The 17,105-nt window shown below is 36.4% G+C and overlaps 3 protein-coding genes across 4 annotated transcripts; 2 read left to right on the top strand and 1 right to left on the bottom strand.

Annotated features, from left to right (window-relative positions):
- Window positions 1-1,214: 1,214 nt before the first annotated feature.
- Window positions 1,215-5,198, bottom strand: LOC111495551 (probable inositol transporter 2). Its single transcript, XM_023145639.1, has 5 exons — window positions 4,854-5,198; window positions 4,692-4,762; window positions 3,189-3,632; window positions 2,516-3,115; window positions 1,215-1,847 (listed from the first exon to the last, which is right to left on the bottom strand). Exons 1-5 carry the CDS (start codon window positions 4,987-4,989, stop codon window positions 1,374-1,376), a joined length of 1,725 nt encoding a protein of 574 aa, XP_023001407.1. The 5' UTR covers window positions 4,990-5,198; the 3' UTR covers window positions 1,215-1,373.
- A 2,636-nt stretch (window positions 5,199-7,834) lies between these two features.
- On the top strand, window positions 7,835-11,161 carry LOC111495612 (signal recognition particle 14 kDa protein-like). Of its 2 annotated transcripts, XM_023145724.1 has the most exons (5): window positions 7,835-7,973; window positions 8,240-8,324; window positions 10,064-10,157; window positions 10,259-10,368; window positions 10,746-11,161. In XM_023145724.1, the coding sequence occupies exons 2-5, from the start codon at window positions 8,322-8,324 to the stop codon at window positions 10,893-10,895; spliced, it is 357 nt and encodes a 118-aa protein (XP_023001492.1). In that variant the 5' UTR covers window positions 7,835-7,973; window positions 8,240-8,321; the 3' UTR covers window positions 10,896-11,161. The 2 variants fall into 2 exon arrangements, with proteins under 2 accessions (XP_023001492.1, XP_023001491.1); XM_023145723.1 differs by lacking the exon at window positions 8,240-8,324.
- Window positions 11,162-13,260: 2,099 nt separating this feature from the next.
- LOC111495584 (endochitinase EP3) lies at window positions 13,261-15,248 on the top strand. The gene is made up of 2 exons (XM_023145688.1): window positions 13,261-13,675; window positions 14,747-15,248. The coding sequence occupies exons 1-2, from the start codon at window positions 13,276-13,278 to the stop codon at window positions 15,151-15,153; spliced, it is 807 nt and encodes a 268-aa protein (XP_023001456.1). The 5' UTR covers window positions 13,261-13,275; the 3' UTR covers window positions 15,154-15,248.
- The last annotated feature ends 1,857 nt before the right edge of the window (window positions 15,249-17,105 follow it).

Raw genomic sequence — 17,105 nt, 5'->3', positions numbered from 1 at the left:
CTTGAATAAAAAACAGGACTCTTAATATCATTAGATGGATGATCATAGTATATACATAAACATGTGTGACCATGAAAGGAATAATATTATATGCACGTGTCATATTTGCTTCCCTGTCATAGATGAGTATCATCCATCTAATTACAGCTTAAATAAATAATGCAGACTTAGCTGCTGCTTGAGTCTTCCAACTTCTCTATTACTCAAATAAACAAAAATTAATGAATGAATTAGCTGTTTCTCACATGAAACATCTTCTTTTCTCAGCTTTGTAGAGTTGAGAATGCACGTGAAGTGAAGTCTTTGTTGAACTCGAACACACGCCCTCCTCTTCTTCCACTCTCTATCCCTTTACTTTTTTATGCCATTTTTACTTCCCTGTTAAATCACGCTCTATTGATGTAATGTATTTTTCCTTTTGAACTTCTCTTCAAGGTTTTTAAAACATGACTATTAGAGAGAAACTCCCACACTCTAGAAAAAAAAGTTTTAGGGAGAGGTTGACACCCTTATAAGAAATGCTTCGTTTTTTCTCTCAACCGACATGGGATCTCACAATCCACCCTCCTTGAGAACCAACGTCCTCACTGACACATTGCTCGGTGTCTGGCTCTAATACCATTTGTAATAGCTCAAGCCTACCCCTAGCTGATATTGTTCTCTTTGGACTTCCCTTCCAAATTTTCAGTTTTGAAATGTGTCTATTAGAAAGAGACTGTTACGGAATACTCCTAAAATGTGTCTACTAGAAATAAATTATTATATCTTTATAAGGAATAATTCATTCTTATTTTTTACGGATTTGAAATCTCATACTTTGATCAAAATAATTTGAAGCACCCTATTTAATAGCATGAACCGGGTACGTCAATAAAAAAAAAAAAAAACAAAGATGCAATTTATATATTTAAAAAATCACAACGGTAAACACCGAAACGGCCATTTAAAGAAGAGGGAAACAAAATGGATTTTATTTTATTTTATTAAATATGATGATTGGATGATGTGTTCTTGAAATACCTGTTGGATGATGGGTTCAGAAGCTGCTTCAATCAGCCACTCGACGGCTTTGCTGGGCGATCTTGAAGATCGTAGAACTGAATCGCAGTGGCGGCGGGGCGGCGGAGCGGCGGACCCGTCTATCCACGGAGGCGATTGGCACCAAGGCCACCGGCTATGCCTGATTCCACTCCTCCGGCAAGATAGACGGTGGCAGAAGCAATCACAGCGACCCTTTTGGAGAATTCTTTATGTGAATTAACACATTACCCACGATTGACACCATTAACAAACACGAAAACTATAGAATCGAACCACTCTTGTATGAACACATGTTATATAACACTACTTATGGTACTGTTTTTTTCAGGCGCTTAGCTTTTGGGCAACAGATCTGCCCTGTTCTCCCAGAACTTGAAATGCAAAGCCCTGTTCTCAAGCATCTGCTCGATCTCCTCAATGGGAAGGCCCTTAGTTTCAGGCACAAATATGAGGACAAACATAAGTGCTACTACTGAAATCAATCCAAATATCAGGAACGTCCAGGAAGGCCCTATTGCTTGGGTTAATGATAGGAAGGACTGAGCAACAATAAGGTTTGATACCCAATTGGCTGTGGCTGCTATTCCTCCACACACTCCACGATACCTTAAAGGATATATCTCAGAGTTCACTATCCATGGCACAGTTCCCATTCCTGGAGAGAAGAAAATGATGTAGAGAGCAAGGCCAATGAGTGCAAGCCACCCAAATCTGCTGGGACATCCCCTGGTGTACCATAGCCTGTTTCCACTATGGCATAGTTGCTTCACGGTCTCATTAGCTACCAGACATTCTCCAGGAAACAGCTGCAAACAACCATGTTGAAACACATCAACAAAAAAGAATGAACACGATACTTAACGGGCCTAGCATTTTCCTTACGACATAGTAGCGCTTTCTATATGTCCCTATTCTTACCGACGAACTCAAGTTCTTTTAGAGGAATGTTCTCAAGAAGTCACTCAAATAGGATTGTTCCAAGATTCATACTTAACCGCTCTTGCATTTCGTACTACCTAGTTATGCTACATACTTGTCTTGAACTGTTTTTGAGGGCGAAAGACAATTCTCGACAAACTCAAGTCCTTTCGTAGGAAAGTTCTCAAGAAACCACTCAAATAGGATTATTTCAAGATTCCATACTTAACCACCCTAGCATTTTCTTGCATTCCCTACGACCCTAGTCACGCTATCTACTTGTCTTGAACTGTTTTTAAAAGTGAAGACTATTCCTATCCAAACTTTGAACGGTTTCTAACGGTTTCTAAAAGTGAAGATTATACCTATCCAAACTCTGAACTGTTCCTGAGAGTGAACATTATTTCTATTCGAACTCTAATCCTTTCATCGAGAAGTTGTCAAGAAATCACTCAAATTGCATATTCTTAAAACCTCTCTCATTTTGACGTGATTTTAGCTACGAAAACCATTCTAAACAGGTTAATAATTAGATTGGTATCGTTCTTTTTTTTACCTTATTAGATTCTGAAGCACAGAAACCACAATCAGGAGATGAGGCTTTCAAACACTTCATACAGTCCCAAGAAGCAGCATTGCTAGCAAAACTGTAGTCAGGGCATGTGTAAGCTTTGAGTGGACTGGCTCCAGAGCTCACTAACGGAGAGTGAGATGTTGTTTCATGAAACACTGCTGATAGCACACCAAGAGAAACTATGACACCAAATAAGCTGAACACTAGAAGCTTCTTCCTCCCTGTTCTATCAATGAAATATATGCTCACAATGGAGCCCAATGCATTGAGCCCAGCTGTGACCAGTGATAGCAGCAGTGCTGTCTCATTAGAAGCAAAGCCAGCCAGCTGAACTATAGATGGGCTGTAGTACATCACTGTGTTTATGCCCACAAATTGCTGGAAAATCTGGAGCCCAACCCCTGCATAAAGCCCCCTTCTCACTGTTTTGGTTCTCAATATCTTCATCAAGCTAACCCTCTCACAAGACTCCTTTTCCTTGATCTCTGCTTCAACCGATTCCTTAAGATCCTGAATCTCCGCCTCTACCTCGTTTTCCGAATATATTTTTCTTAGTATCCTTTCCGCCTCTTCTAATCTTCCCTGTTCAACTTGAAACAGGTTAGTTCGTGTCTATTATGTCCTTGAACTTTCGAAAGCGATAAGATTAGATTACCTTGCGGTATAGCCATCTAGGTGACTCGGGAAGCAAGAACATTAAGATAAACTGCAAGAGAGCTGGAATGCCTGCAACCCCAAGCATCCATCGCCATGTGCCTGGTGCCTTTGTAAAAGCGAGGTTGATTAGATAGGAGAGAAACTGGCCACCAGTGATGAGAAAACCGTTGGTGCTGACAAGGGCACCACGGATTCTTGAAGGGGAAGCCTCAGAGATGTAGAGAGGGGAGGTCATGGAAGCCATTCCCACACCAAGTCCGACGAAAACTCGACCGACAATGAGAAGGGAAGGGTTGGGTGAAGCTGCCATTACCACAGCTCCAATGAAGAAGAGCAAATCTGCTATGAGAATTACAGTTCTTCTCCCATATCTGTCGTTCATCCATCCTCCCATTGCTGCTCCTATTATGGCACCTCCTATTGCCATGCTCACTATGGTTTCCTGTTTGATTTTAATACCATCATCAATAGGAGCTTCACTTGCATTGCTAGAAACCCTTAATTATCATACACTTTTTCTAGAAAGCTTAAGAAAAATTAAACATCTAATTAACTTTTGTTTATCAAGGTAAGTATTGACTAATCTAGAAACAATACAGAAATCTAGTGGATAAGAGGAAGGTTGAAAGATGAAGACAATCAGCTATTGACACTTGTTCCCAAAACTAATCACAAAATGACTCGGAAGACTTTTGTAACGGCTCTCCGCTTTCCCTCAAGGTTTTTAAAACGTTCTTATGAAGGGTGTTTCGTTCTCCTCCTCAAACGACATAGAATCTCACAATTCACCCCCTTCACGGCCCAGCGTCGTCGCTGGAACTTATTCCTTTCTCCAATTGATGTGGGACACCCTACTAAATCCACTCTCCTTCAGGGTCCAATGTCCTCACTGACCCTCGTTCCTTTCTCCCATCGATGTGGGACCCCTACTAAATCCACCTCCTTCGGGGCCCCTACTAAATCCACACTTCTTCAGGGCCCAGCATCCTCGCTGACCCTCATTCCTTTCTCCAATCGATGTGGGACCCTTACTAAATCCACACCCTTTGGGGGCCAGCATCTTTACTAGCATACCGCCTCGTGTCTATCCACCTCCTTCGAGGCCCAGCGTCTGGGACCTCTACTAAATCCACCCCCTTCGGGGCTCATAGTCTTTACTGGCATACCGCCTCGTGTCTACCCACACCCCTTCGGGGAACAACCTCCTCGCTGGCACATCACTCAATATCTTACTCCGATATCATTTATAATTGCCTAGGCCCACCACTAGCCGATATTGTCCTCTTTTGAGTTTTCCTTTCGAGCTTCCCCTCAAGATTTTTAAAACGCGTTTGCTAGAGAGAGGATTCCACGCCCTTATAGAGGGTGTTTCGTTTCCTCCCAACGAAGGGAGACAAGCTTGTAATTATAGAAAAGTAAACAAAAAGGATCAAAATTCTTAATACCCCATGGGATGAACCTTAAATTCTTTGCTAAACAAGCTTATAAATCAAATAATCACCTGTAAAACAGTGCTTTTATCCACAGCCTTGAAGTTATCCCTGATGTAAAGAAGAGCTCCAGAAATGACTCCTGCAAAACCACACAAAACCCATAAAAAAACACCGTTTGATTTTCAATCTAAGCAAAAATGGAGAAGAAAAGTGTTTGGGATTATAATTACCAGTGTCATAGCCAAAAAGAAGGCCACCAATTCCAGCAGAGAAAGCAAGACGAAGAACATAAGGATTCTTCCAAGCCAGAGAGAAGCATTGTTTGAAAGCTGAACCATCAGTGCTTCCATGGAATCCTCCCTCCATTGCCCCTTCTAAAAACCCACACACAAACAGGGACCAAAAAGAAATAACGAAACTCTTTATGGGATTTCCAGCAAAAGCTAAGAACTTTAACCCATAAAAGAAAATTCTGGAAATGGGTCTTTTTTTTCTGTCCTTTTTGGTTTCTGGGTAGAAGAAAATGGAAGAGAAAGAAGTGAATAAATAAGAGGAGCAGAAAGAAATGGGAGGGATGGGACGTTGACTAAAGTCAACGCATGAGAAATTTCAGTCCATGATATGTTTAAAATAAAGTTCAAGATTTTTCTAAAATATTCTTTTTTTTTTCTTTTTTTGTAATCAAAATACAAATACAGCGGCCTTGTAACGGTCGATAAATAATATTATGGGATTAAAAAAAAATCATGGGTATATTATATTTTTTTTTACTAATTTATCACATAAAAATTAATTTTGTGGCCAATAATAGAGCACAATGATGATTTTTAATTAAAAAAAACTTTATACTAAAAAAAATATCTTATTAGCTTTATTTTTCAAACTTAGGGATGACGTCAGAATGACACAAAAATTAATTTAAATTTTTTGTTTTCTTGATTAATCCCATTAATCATAATTTTATTGATATGACAATTTAAATAATATTTTGTTTAAGTTTAGTAAAAAAAATGCAGCATTTGTATTAGATTTTTAAAAAAAGAAAAGTGAAAAGAAGTATATATTAATTTTTAATTAAAAAAATTAATACTTTTTGTAGTTTTATTTGAATTTGTCAAAATATATATATATATTATATATAATTTTTAGAACTAAAAAAAGAAGAGTTTTGGTATATCAATTTTTAGTGTTTAAATTTAGTTATTATATTTTTAAATTAAATGATAATACTAAACCATACAAAAAAAATCTAACAAAGACTTTATTTTTAATATTATTTACTACTAATAGAAATATTTAAAATACGATCGAATATTTTTATTCTTAAAATAAGAAGAAAAAAACAAAATATAATGGAATATATTCCGTCGAATTATAAAAGAAGAGTAAAAAAATACTGATAATGTAATTACGAGTTAAAAGTATCGATGAATAATGACCTAATTCTTAGGGGGAGAGAAAAAGACGTAATATGATGACTCGTTAGATTTAGTAAGTGTGATGTGTGGTTCTTGGAAGTTGCTTTAAAAAAGTTGATGCAAAACTCCAATTTGATGTAAATGTTTTCTCCAAAAGCAATGTTTCCTTTCATATAAAGTGCTTAAATCAAGATAAATGCAAAACCCTTTTTCCCATAAGTGCAAATAATATTCTCGAAAGAACAAAGATATTTTTAGTTTGCGTTATTCACTAGGTAGTTCGTGGTTTGCAAGTCCAACAATACCAATAACGACCCATTTCTACGTCTAACAACACCATAATGATCATGTCCACGTCCAAAATTTGAAATTTGTTAGCAAATATTGTTTTCTTTGAGTTTTTCCTTCAAAAGATTCTCCCTCAAAGTTTTAAAACGTGTCTATTAGGGAGAGGTCTCCAACTGATGTGAGATCTCACACAAGTATTTTTAGGATGCCTTGTTCTTACCGCCCAACGACGTTTAAATTTGGAGTTTGTATGATTGAGCTACAAAGGGAGAAACTTTCAATTCTTATAAGAAAAGTAAGACTTTCTTAGTAATCCTATTCTCATAATTGCTTTCATTCAAATGTGGTCTCAATTTGTTCATATATCCCTCATTTATTTGGGTGTCATATATGACGGACATCTTTAATCTAATCCCGACGATTAAAATTTAAAAGTAGATAATATAAAATGGTTGGAATCCACCAATAGAAAGAGGGTTGGAACTAAAGATGGGTCATCTTTCCTTGACAACATGAATATGACTTAAAAGAGGTATGGGAAAATGGGGGAAAAAGCTTAATTACTTAAAGTGGGATTGATGTTCTTCATTCAAAAGAAAATGATGATTGATGAACACTTTCATCTTTTGTATATATATGGCAAACCCAACCAACTAATATTCTTTTATATATATATATATGGAAGATAAAAGATATCGCCTCTTTTTATTTAAAAATTATTTTTTAAATATAGTAATTCTTTACTGTAGTGATTGGATTGGAGAGTCGTTTAAGTAACATTATTGGTTGAAGGAATGAAGTTGGGTTAAGATATATACAACAGTTCGAATCAACACTCGTGTATACTGTTGAACTCAAAAAGCTTGGAGTATTCCTATGACTGAGAATTCGAACAATCCAAACTACCCAATCTTCAACTCACGAGCCCATTAGTAGGTTGACATTTTTTTTGTTATATCGTCCCTACATTAAAGAACAATGAACTTAAAGTTTATAATTACAGTTAAAAATAATTTTATTATCTAAAATAAATCTTAACCATCCTAAATAACCCATTGAGCAAAGGATTGACTATACTAACCTTTACCAACCCCAATTTGATCAAAGCATTTGAGAACAGTCTAGAAATGTGAAGGCGAGTCAATCAAATGTATTCTCAGATACTAACCCTTTCCAGTAACTCGAGTTCATAAATTGCTATTTGAGCAGTATTTTTTTCGGTTTGACCAAGTCAATTGCTATTTATAAAATTTTAAATTTTAAATTTATCCAATTATTAATTTAAAGTTTTAATTATTAGGTGATGAATTGAGTAGCATTTCTGTCGAGAATTTACAAAATAAAAATCCCCCTTTTACCCTTTTACAGATCAAGTGACCAACGGAAAACGTACCGAACCAACTCGAACCACCTGGTCGACTGGTTCGGATTGGTTCACACTTATACAGACAACCAAATCGGTCGGTTCGATTAAACCGAACTGATTTACACCCCTAGGAGGTCCGATTTTGTTAGAGGAAAAAAAGTATAATTGTTTTCCCTCTCTCTGTCGCTACTGGATCGTCTACTCCGTTGAACGGACGTCGATCGGACCAGGACATCGTGCTTCTCAAGATCCATACCTCAGCCGTCGCCATTGCCATGGTAGTTTCCTTTTCTCTTCGTTTTACTCATGTCTTGATTGAACTCTTCTACATTTTCACGATACAGCTACCTCGATTGTTGAAAACGCTGTTCTAATCTGCATTTTAATCATTGATCTTGATGACAGAATTGGACCTAGTTAACGGGTGTATGGGGGTCGGTGTTGATTTTGATCATTTTTCGACAACCAACTTGTTTTTACTTCCGTTTGGATATATGTGTACTTGTTCTTTCAGGATTTTTCTTGTTAATTACTGCAATTATAGGTCTGTCAAATTCAAGTTGCGTGTACTGCATTGCACACTTTCTCCAGTTCCACGGGCACTACTCAGCTGGGTCTCCTTTTCAATGGTTGGTTTTTCTGTTTGAGCGGAGAAAATTGGGCCTAGTTGTGTGTTTCTGATCTTAATCATGATATAATGTTTAATTTATCACATTTTTGGGTTTTTATTGGCTGATAGTCATGGTGTGAATCAATTCTGTTGCACGAAGTTTAGTTCTCTCATTCAAATTTGGCAAAAAGAATTGTCGAATTTGTCGAGTCAGGCTCTTCAATGGCAGTTTGGTCCGTAACAAACTACCAATCAATGGATTTATTCCCTTATGGTAGAAAATGACAAAAGAATATATCGACTGGTTGATGGTATTGGCTGAACTAGGATAAAAGGTTCAAGTGCTATGTCACATCATTTTCACCCTTGAACGTTACACTCGTCTTTGAGTTTATTCGCCAATTCGTATTCATATGGTTCGTGATACTTTGCTAAGTCTTGAGACTTTAGAAGTATGTAAGTTATATGGTATTTGAATCCATAGTTTGTTTGAAGTTCCTATTGGACAAGGCATACCGTGATGTAGAAGGATTGTTAGATTATTTGTATACATTATTTAACATTAGCGTATTTGTTAGATTAATTAGTTAATTATCTTATTTTCTTGTAAGAATATAAGTAGCCACTTTCAGATTGTAATAGGAAGCTTTTGAATCATTTTGAAATACAACTTTGTTCTCAGAGAGTATTCTCTCAACTTTTGGGATGGACTTCTCCTGTTTGGCAATGGATTTAGCCTATGCTTCATCATACCGTCCTATGGTTCTCCTGTGTTCATTTGCAGCTTCTGCATATTTTGGATTAGTCTTAGGGATTTTTTTCTTCCAACACTTCCTTGTGCAACCTAGTAATTTTCTCTGCCAATGGTCCAATAGAAAGAATTTAGGATCTCTCTCACTCAAGGCTTTATATATACTCAACTATCCTGTTGTTAAATTTGAATATGTATTGAGCTAAGGATAAGTCCTGATGTTGAGGTGTTTATATTTTAAGCACTGTAATAGGTTCCCCAATGTTTTCTTTCTAACTTTGTTTGATTGAAATTTTAGCTTTCATTGAATCGAAAAGCCAGATCGACCCTTATGGTTTGATTAATGATCACTGAACGTACAAATTCTTTCTTCAAAGAGAAGTGATTCCACTATTTATATGAGCTCACCCAGGCATATACACTCATGAGTTTCCACCAAAGAGAGGATTCACTATTGGAATTGTGTACAGTTGCTAAAAATTCACTGCAGTCGGAAATGTTGTTGCTAAAATCTTGCAGATTCTACTTGGAAGTCATGTGTACATACCAGGATCATGGTGCTTCCATTTCACTTCGGTGTAAGATTAGCAGAAGATTTCAAATCTATTGAAGATGTACGCTTGTAGAGTCTGAAAATAACTAAGGTTTGATAGGATTGACTGAATGTCGCAAAAAATGACAAGAAACATCAAACAACCGAGAAATTAAGTAAATTGAAAAGTGGCAAGAACACAATTGCAATATCAAGTATAGTTGTTGTCTCACTGGTATTTGAACAATACTTGAATTGGCTTGATTTATGGAATTTATTTGTCCGAACAGTGAGATGTGCATAATTGGCATTATTTGTTTTACTGATATTGGGACAATAATCAAAATCATATGTTTATGGACTCTATCTATCCAAATTCTGAAATGTATGCATAATTAACATCATATGTTTCATTCAAGAACAAGATACTTTAGTTTGATTTTGACGTTGTCAAGTTCCTATTCTTTTGATTTAGGTTCTACTGCAGCTAGACCCTTTTCTCAATGAACTTACTAGCATGTTTGAGCGCAGTACCGAGAAGGGTTCAGTCTGGGTTACTCTAAAACGATGTATGTCCATATCAGCGCTGTTGATTTGTTTCATGTACCTTTGTGGTAATATCTAGGAGTCTGATTAGGTTTAAAGTATCTTGTATCTCATATTGTTGTAGCATCACTGAAGTCCAAAGTGCAGAGAAATAAAATGACCACTGCTGGTCAACCCATCGAATACCGATGCCTCATTCGTGCAACTGACGGGAAGAAGACAATTTCAACTTCTGTAAGTATTGACTCATCTCCTACAGTCTTCCCCCCTCTCCTCTTCTCTATCTCTCTTCTGAATTGTAAATTTGGCTTCAGCATTCAAGTTTTTCTAGTAATATAAGGATTCCACCCCTTCATTCCTCCCTCTCGTTTCTTAATGTATTAGTTTTTTCTTCCACTTGAGTTTTGAATCATCTTTTATTCGTTTCATTCTTTTTGGCAAACAGAAACCAAACCCTTTATTAGAACTTCAATAACATGTAACCATTTCACATTTTCAGATCTTATTATCTCTATTATTGTCTAATTTGTATTCTACCACGTACTTATTTCAGAGGTTTCTAGCTTTCTTGAATTCGAAGCATTTGTAACATTTTCCTATGAACTGGCTAGGTTGGAGCAAAAGATCACCTGAGATTTCAAGCTTCCTACTCAACCATTCTTAAAGCCCACATGACTGCTCTCAAAAAGAGAGAGAGAAAGGACAAGAAGAAGGCAGCAGAGGCAGAGAAGGGTCTGAAGAAAAAACCCAGGAAAGTGTAAAGGGAGGCTCTCTTGCTTCTGTAGGTCCTCAAGGTAGTGTAACTATTTCTTCGCTACCCTTCTTTTCACGATGATCCTTTGACCTGATGATGAGTGTAATGCTTTCCCATAATTTCTAGGAAAATGAAGAGGAAAGAATACTTGATCTTGTCCTTTGCTTGGCCATTTTTTAACTTAAACAAGATTTAAAATATACATGTGATTTTATTGTAGAATTGTCTGGAAGTAACTACTTTTGGTTCATTTAAGCAGAATACAGACTTCCCAACTCAGTTGTGTCATGGTTTTTGGAACTGTTAGGAGTTTCATAATTCTTGTTATAATTTATTTGAACTATATCTTTTCAGATGAATTTTGTTGAGGATTATTGAGAGGAGATGTCTTACATTGGCTAATTAAGTGGCTAATTAAGAGAAAGATCGTGAGTAAGTAAAGAACACGGGTTCCATTGGTATGTACTCTTTTGGTGAAATCAACAGCAAAGCCACGAGAACATTTATTCAAAGTGGACAATATCATACCATTGTAGAGGGTCATGGTTTCGAACATACTCATCATCATATAGCTTCTTTAGAGTGAGTTTTTAGTAAAACCTTCCCCATTGATACATTAATCGCTTCAAACCAGCGCTCTTGCCTCCAACTAGATACTTCATGTTACCATGAATAAACAGGAAAAGATAAGCCAAGCTTTGTTGTAACTTCTTGTTACCATATGAATAATTAGTCTAGAGGTACCACACTTGCAGTGTCTCTTCCATAATTCCTGCAAGGCTGCTATCATCCTCACATCCACTAGAGCTATCCCCGGCACCACCACTGCCACCGCCCCCACCACTGCTTGGAGGTCTTTTGTCACCATCTCCACCATCATAGAACTCTTTGTTTTCATTTTGTCCTTTACTGATCGAAGAATAGAACAGAATAGACAACCAATGATCACAAACTAAGAGATGTTTTCACCCCATCACCACTCCTTTCCCTTGCAATACGGATCATGTTTTAATCCAATCCTCCCATGTTTATACTTCAAAACTGGTAGACCATGTTTGAAATAAGATGCATTTGCAGTTAACCTGGTTAACTAGAGCACTTCGTGACTATGAGATCCCACATCGACTGGAGAAGGGAATGAGAACGTAGCATTTTATTCCTTTTAAAGATGTGAAAACTTCTCACGTTTTAAAATGATGGATATATTTAAGTAATATTTAAAAATAATAAATCGAAAAAAGATGGGACTTATTAATGGTGTAAGGTTTTGAATATCAACAAAATGTAGATATAAATATTGATAAAATATGGACGATAATTAACAGGGCCCGAAAGTAATTTAATATATGAAAATATCAATTAATATTTTAAAAGTTAGATGGTTCAATAATTCACGCATAATTATTGAATTAATTAATTAATATTTGAAGTCAACAAAATGCACGGTTGAATAAGAGAGTTGGAAGAAGTTTGCCATAACACACTCTAATATGGGATGTCTTTAAGTCAACTCCACTCCACATTGTCATCTAAATTTACATAATTTTTTTTCTTATTTTTTGCAATTAATAAATTTATAAATAAATAATTAATAAATTTATGGAAACTAAAATCCTCTTATTTCATTTCTTATTTTCGTTAAATTTTTCATTTTTTTTTTCTCGAGATGATCGGAGTTAAAATTTTCCATAATTCTTTTTTAATTTTATGTAAATATTTTTAAATAGATAATTTTCATTTTCCTAAAATAATACCTATTAAAATTGATTTTCATTTTTTAGTACAAGAATTTCTACCTGAAAAAATATTAAATACTAATATAATTATTTCATTAATTTCATGATATGAATTTCGATAATATTGATCTAGAAAAGTCATTTTTGGGTGCTCAAATATTTTTCAAATGAGAACCCATTATGTAATTGGAGAAAATATGGTTCATAGAGATGCATTTGTTGATTATTTATTCCCACTTTTGACTTTTCCAAAAATTATTTATTTCCCACTTTCATTGCTTAGGATAGATGACTTTTCTTTTATAAAATAAATTAAATTGTTTATTAAAATAGAAATTTCATTTATTAAAAAAAAAATTACTTTACGGAAATTAGCTGTGTTCATGGGTTGAGTTTGGTTGGGTTAAGACATTTTTTTAGACTTAATCTAATTGTTCGGGTCGTTAATTTTCAACCTAAATAACGTTTATTAATTATAATGAACTCAACCCACCAAAAATTGACCAAACGCGTTGACTAATTCAATTATTGAGACTACATAATTGACCAAAAATGTCTTCTCGTTTGAAAAGTCAAAGTTCACTCTCCCTTATAAATCTCCTCTTCTCTTCTCCTTTCCCTCCCATCAATCTCTAAACAACTATCACAGTCATGCAAAGGGCACTGCTATTAACGGTGACTTTGGTCGGAATCATCGCCGGAGCAGCGGCTCAGAACTGCGGCTGCGCGGCAGGGCTGTGCTGCAGCAGGTTTGGATTCTGCGGCACCGGCAATGATTTCTGCGGGACAGGATGCAGAGAAGGCCCCTGCAACATCCCGCCTCTTACCCCTAGTGTGAACGACGTCGTTGTGGCTGATTTCGTGACGGAGGAGTTCTTCAACGGCATTCTTAACCAGGCGGATGCTGGTTGCGCCGGCCGGGGATTCTACAGCAGAGCAACTTTCCTCGAAGCCCTCCAATCGTTTGACCGATTTGGAAGAATCGGGTCCGTCGACGATTCGAAGAGAGAAATCGCCGCCTTCTTTGGCCATGTTACGCACGAGACTGGACGTAAGTATTCTCTATTAAAGATTATTGAAAGAAATAGTCTCATATTGGCTAATTATCACGAGGATGGTTGGGAGGGTGTTCAATGTTGACTAATTAAGTAGATGGTCATAATTTTATAAGCAAGAAATACGTCTTCATAATGCTTATTAGAGAAACCAAAAGCAAAGTCACTAGAGTATACGCTCAAAGTGGACATATATTATGTTTTCCTAAAAGACCTCATGGCTTTGAGTGTAAGCTCTCATAGCTTTGCTTTCGATTTTCCCAAAAAGTCTCATGAACACGTATTCTTGACTTATAAACCATGATCATTTCTTAAATTAGTCTATGTGGGACTCCCTCCCAACAATCCTCAAGATATCATTCTATTGTGATGAGTAGTGGTTCCTAACATTCTCTCTCCCCGTCCCCTCCCAGCTACATCTCTGAAACTAAGACGAACCCATGAATTTTTGTGGAGAGTCATGGTGAACCCATGAATTTTTGTGGAAAGTCGTGGTGAACCTATAAATTTTTGTGGGGAGCTGTGGACAGTATCATATCATTGTAGAGAGTCGTGGTTCTTAATATCTCTAAAACTAAGACGAACCCATGAATTTTTGTTGAGGGTCTGATGAACCCATAAATTTTTGTGGGGAGCCGTGGATAGTAACATATCATTGTAGAGAATCGTGGTTCCTAACATCTCTAAAACTAAGATGAACCCATAAATTTTTGTGGAGAGTCATGGTGAACCCATGAATTTTTGTGGGAAGTGGTGAACCTATAAATTTTTGTGGGGAGCCGTGGACAGTATCATATCATTGTAGAGAGCCGTGGTTCTTAATATCTCTAAAACTAAGACGAACCCATGAATTTTTGTTAAGGGTCGGGTGAACCCATAAATTTTTGTGGGGAGCCGTGGATAGTAACATATCATTGTAGAGAATCGTGGTTCCTAACATCTCTAAAACTAAGATGAACCCATAAATTTTTGTGGAGAGTCGTGGTGAACCCATGAATTTTTGTGGGGAGTCGTGGACAATATCATATTAACGTATAAATATAATGTTTGTGTGGGTTTGTATGCAGATTTGTGCTTCATTGAAGAAATAGATGGGGCAACAAAGGATTACTGCGACGAAGAGAACACCCAATATCCGTGCAACCCAAGCAAGGGGTATTTCGGGAGAGGCCCAATCCAGCTATCGTGGAACTTCAACTACGGGCCCGCAGGGGAGAGCATCGGGTTCGATGGGCTCAACAACCCAGAAATAGTGGCAACCAACCCGGTGGTGTCCTTCAAGACGGCTCTGTGGTACTGGATGAACTTCGTGAGGCCGGTCATAAACCAGGGCTTCGGCGCCACCATTCGGGCCATCAATGGCGCCCTGGAATGCGACGGCGGTAACTCTGCCACCGTTCAACGACGGGTCGAGTACTACACTCAGTACTGTAACCAACTCGGAGTTGCCCCTGGAGATAATTTGACTTGTTAGAACATTAATTAAGTTTCTTATTGTGTTAGAACATTAATAAATTTGTATGATCCATACAATCCATACCATATAATTCATATCTCAAACTTTATTAATTTTTGCATCAAATTTAATTTTATTCTTTTAATGGATAAATATGTAGAAATTATGGAAGAATTAAAACTTTTAACCTTATGCTTTATCATTATTTTCATTAAAATCGCTTAAAATTTTATTTTTCTTTCAAATTATGACGAAAAATTATTATATTATTCTTTTTAAATAACAGGAGATAAATAGGGAACAAAAAAATTAATAATTAACAATTTTATATTTCTCTAATATTACATTAATCTTAGAAAATCTCTCTCTAATAGATGTGTTTTAAAGCAGTGATATTAATAGACCAAAGTAGATAATATCCTTAGCGGTGGGTTTGGGTCATAAGTGTCGGTGATACTAATAGGCCAAATGGATAATATCTGTTTTAGCCATAGGCTTAGATCGTAGGTGTGCTGGTGATACAAATAGGCCAAAGAGGATAAAATCGATATTTTTTTTTAGGCCAAAAGTTATGGAAAGAGGAAAAGTAAAAGGGAATTGAAGATCCAAAAATCATATGATCCAAAACCAAAACCCAAAAGGAAGTTCATCGCCGGTGAAGAAAATAACAAAATTAGATGAAACAGAGTTGAAGTATATGATTAAATTCAAAGAGACAGTATTGAGAAGATATTTTGGAGATATATTAGTTAGAATATATATGAGATATTTAGGGAGTTGTTAGTATAAATTTGATTAATCGTATATTTTATTTATTTACAAGATTTAGTTAGATATATTATTTTTTTCTATTTTTAGGTATTAGTTAATAGTTTGTATCTATTTAAACGTGGTAAACCTGAATGAAGATCATACACTTTTCCAGTTCTATTTTCTATTTCTATTTCTTAACATGGTATCAGAGCATCGATCGTAAATATCAATATTTCCTTTATGGCGGGCTCAGCCAAATCCAGCTTTAAAATTTCGGATGTTGATTTAACACATCCTTACTATATGCATCACTCTGATCAGCCAGGATATTCACTTGTTCCAATCAAATTAAATGGAGCAAATTACCAATCTTGGAGTAAATCAGTTATGCATGCTCTTATTGCCAAGAAGAAAATTGGCTTCATTGATGGCACAATTGAGGAACCGCCCCAAGATGCAAATTCAACCGAATTCGAACTCTGGAATCAGTGCAACAGCATGATAATATCTTGGTTAACTCATTCTGTTGAAGCAGATATCGCTAAAAGCATTATTCACGCCAAGACAGCTCATCAAGTGTGGGTTGATCTTCGCGATCAATTCTCACAAAAGAATGCTCCAGCAATTTTTCAAATACAAAACTCGATAGCAACGATGTCACAAGGAACCATGGCACTGTCAACATATTTCACCAAGCTCAAAGCACTCTGGGATGAACTGGAAGCGTACCGCACACCATTTACGTGTAATCAACGTCAAATACATATTGATCAACGCGAAGAAGACAAGTTGATGCAATTGCTCATGGGGCTCAACGAGTCTTATAAAACGGTGAGATCTAACATATTGATGATGTCTCCATTACCTAATGTGAGGCAAGCTTATTCATTACTTGTACAAGAAGAGATGCAGCGACAGGTAACTTCTGAACCTGCTGAGAATTTCTCGATTGCATCAGCAGTGCATAAGAAAACAACATATTCAAAATTCGCCAAGGACAAATCATGTGAACACTGCAATAAAAGTGGTCATACAATCAATGAGTGTCGAATTCTTAAGTTTCATTGTAAGTTTTGTGATAAAAGGGGACATACAGAAGATCGGTGTCGACAGAAAAATAATTCTACAAGGACAAGACAAGTCAATCAACACAATCATCGTGGATACCGATCATCTGCAAATATGGCCGATGTTTCACAGTTGAATACAGAAGAACA

Source organism: Cucurbita maxima, unplaced genomic scaffold (assembly GCF_002738345.1).
Source record: "Cucurbita maxima cultivar Rimu unplaced genomic scaffold, Cmax_1.0 Cma_Scf00021, whole genome shotgun sequence".
NCBI classification, from domain to species: domain Eukaryota; kingdom Viridiplantae; phylum Streptophyta; class Magnoliopsida; order Cucurbitales; family Cucurbitaceae; genus Cucurbita; species Cucurbita maxima.
Note: the sequence above shows the minus strand (reverse complement) of the source record. Positions and strands in the feature narration are given on the sequence as shown.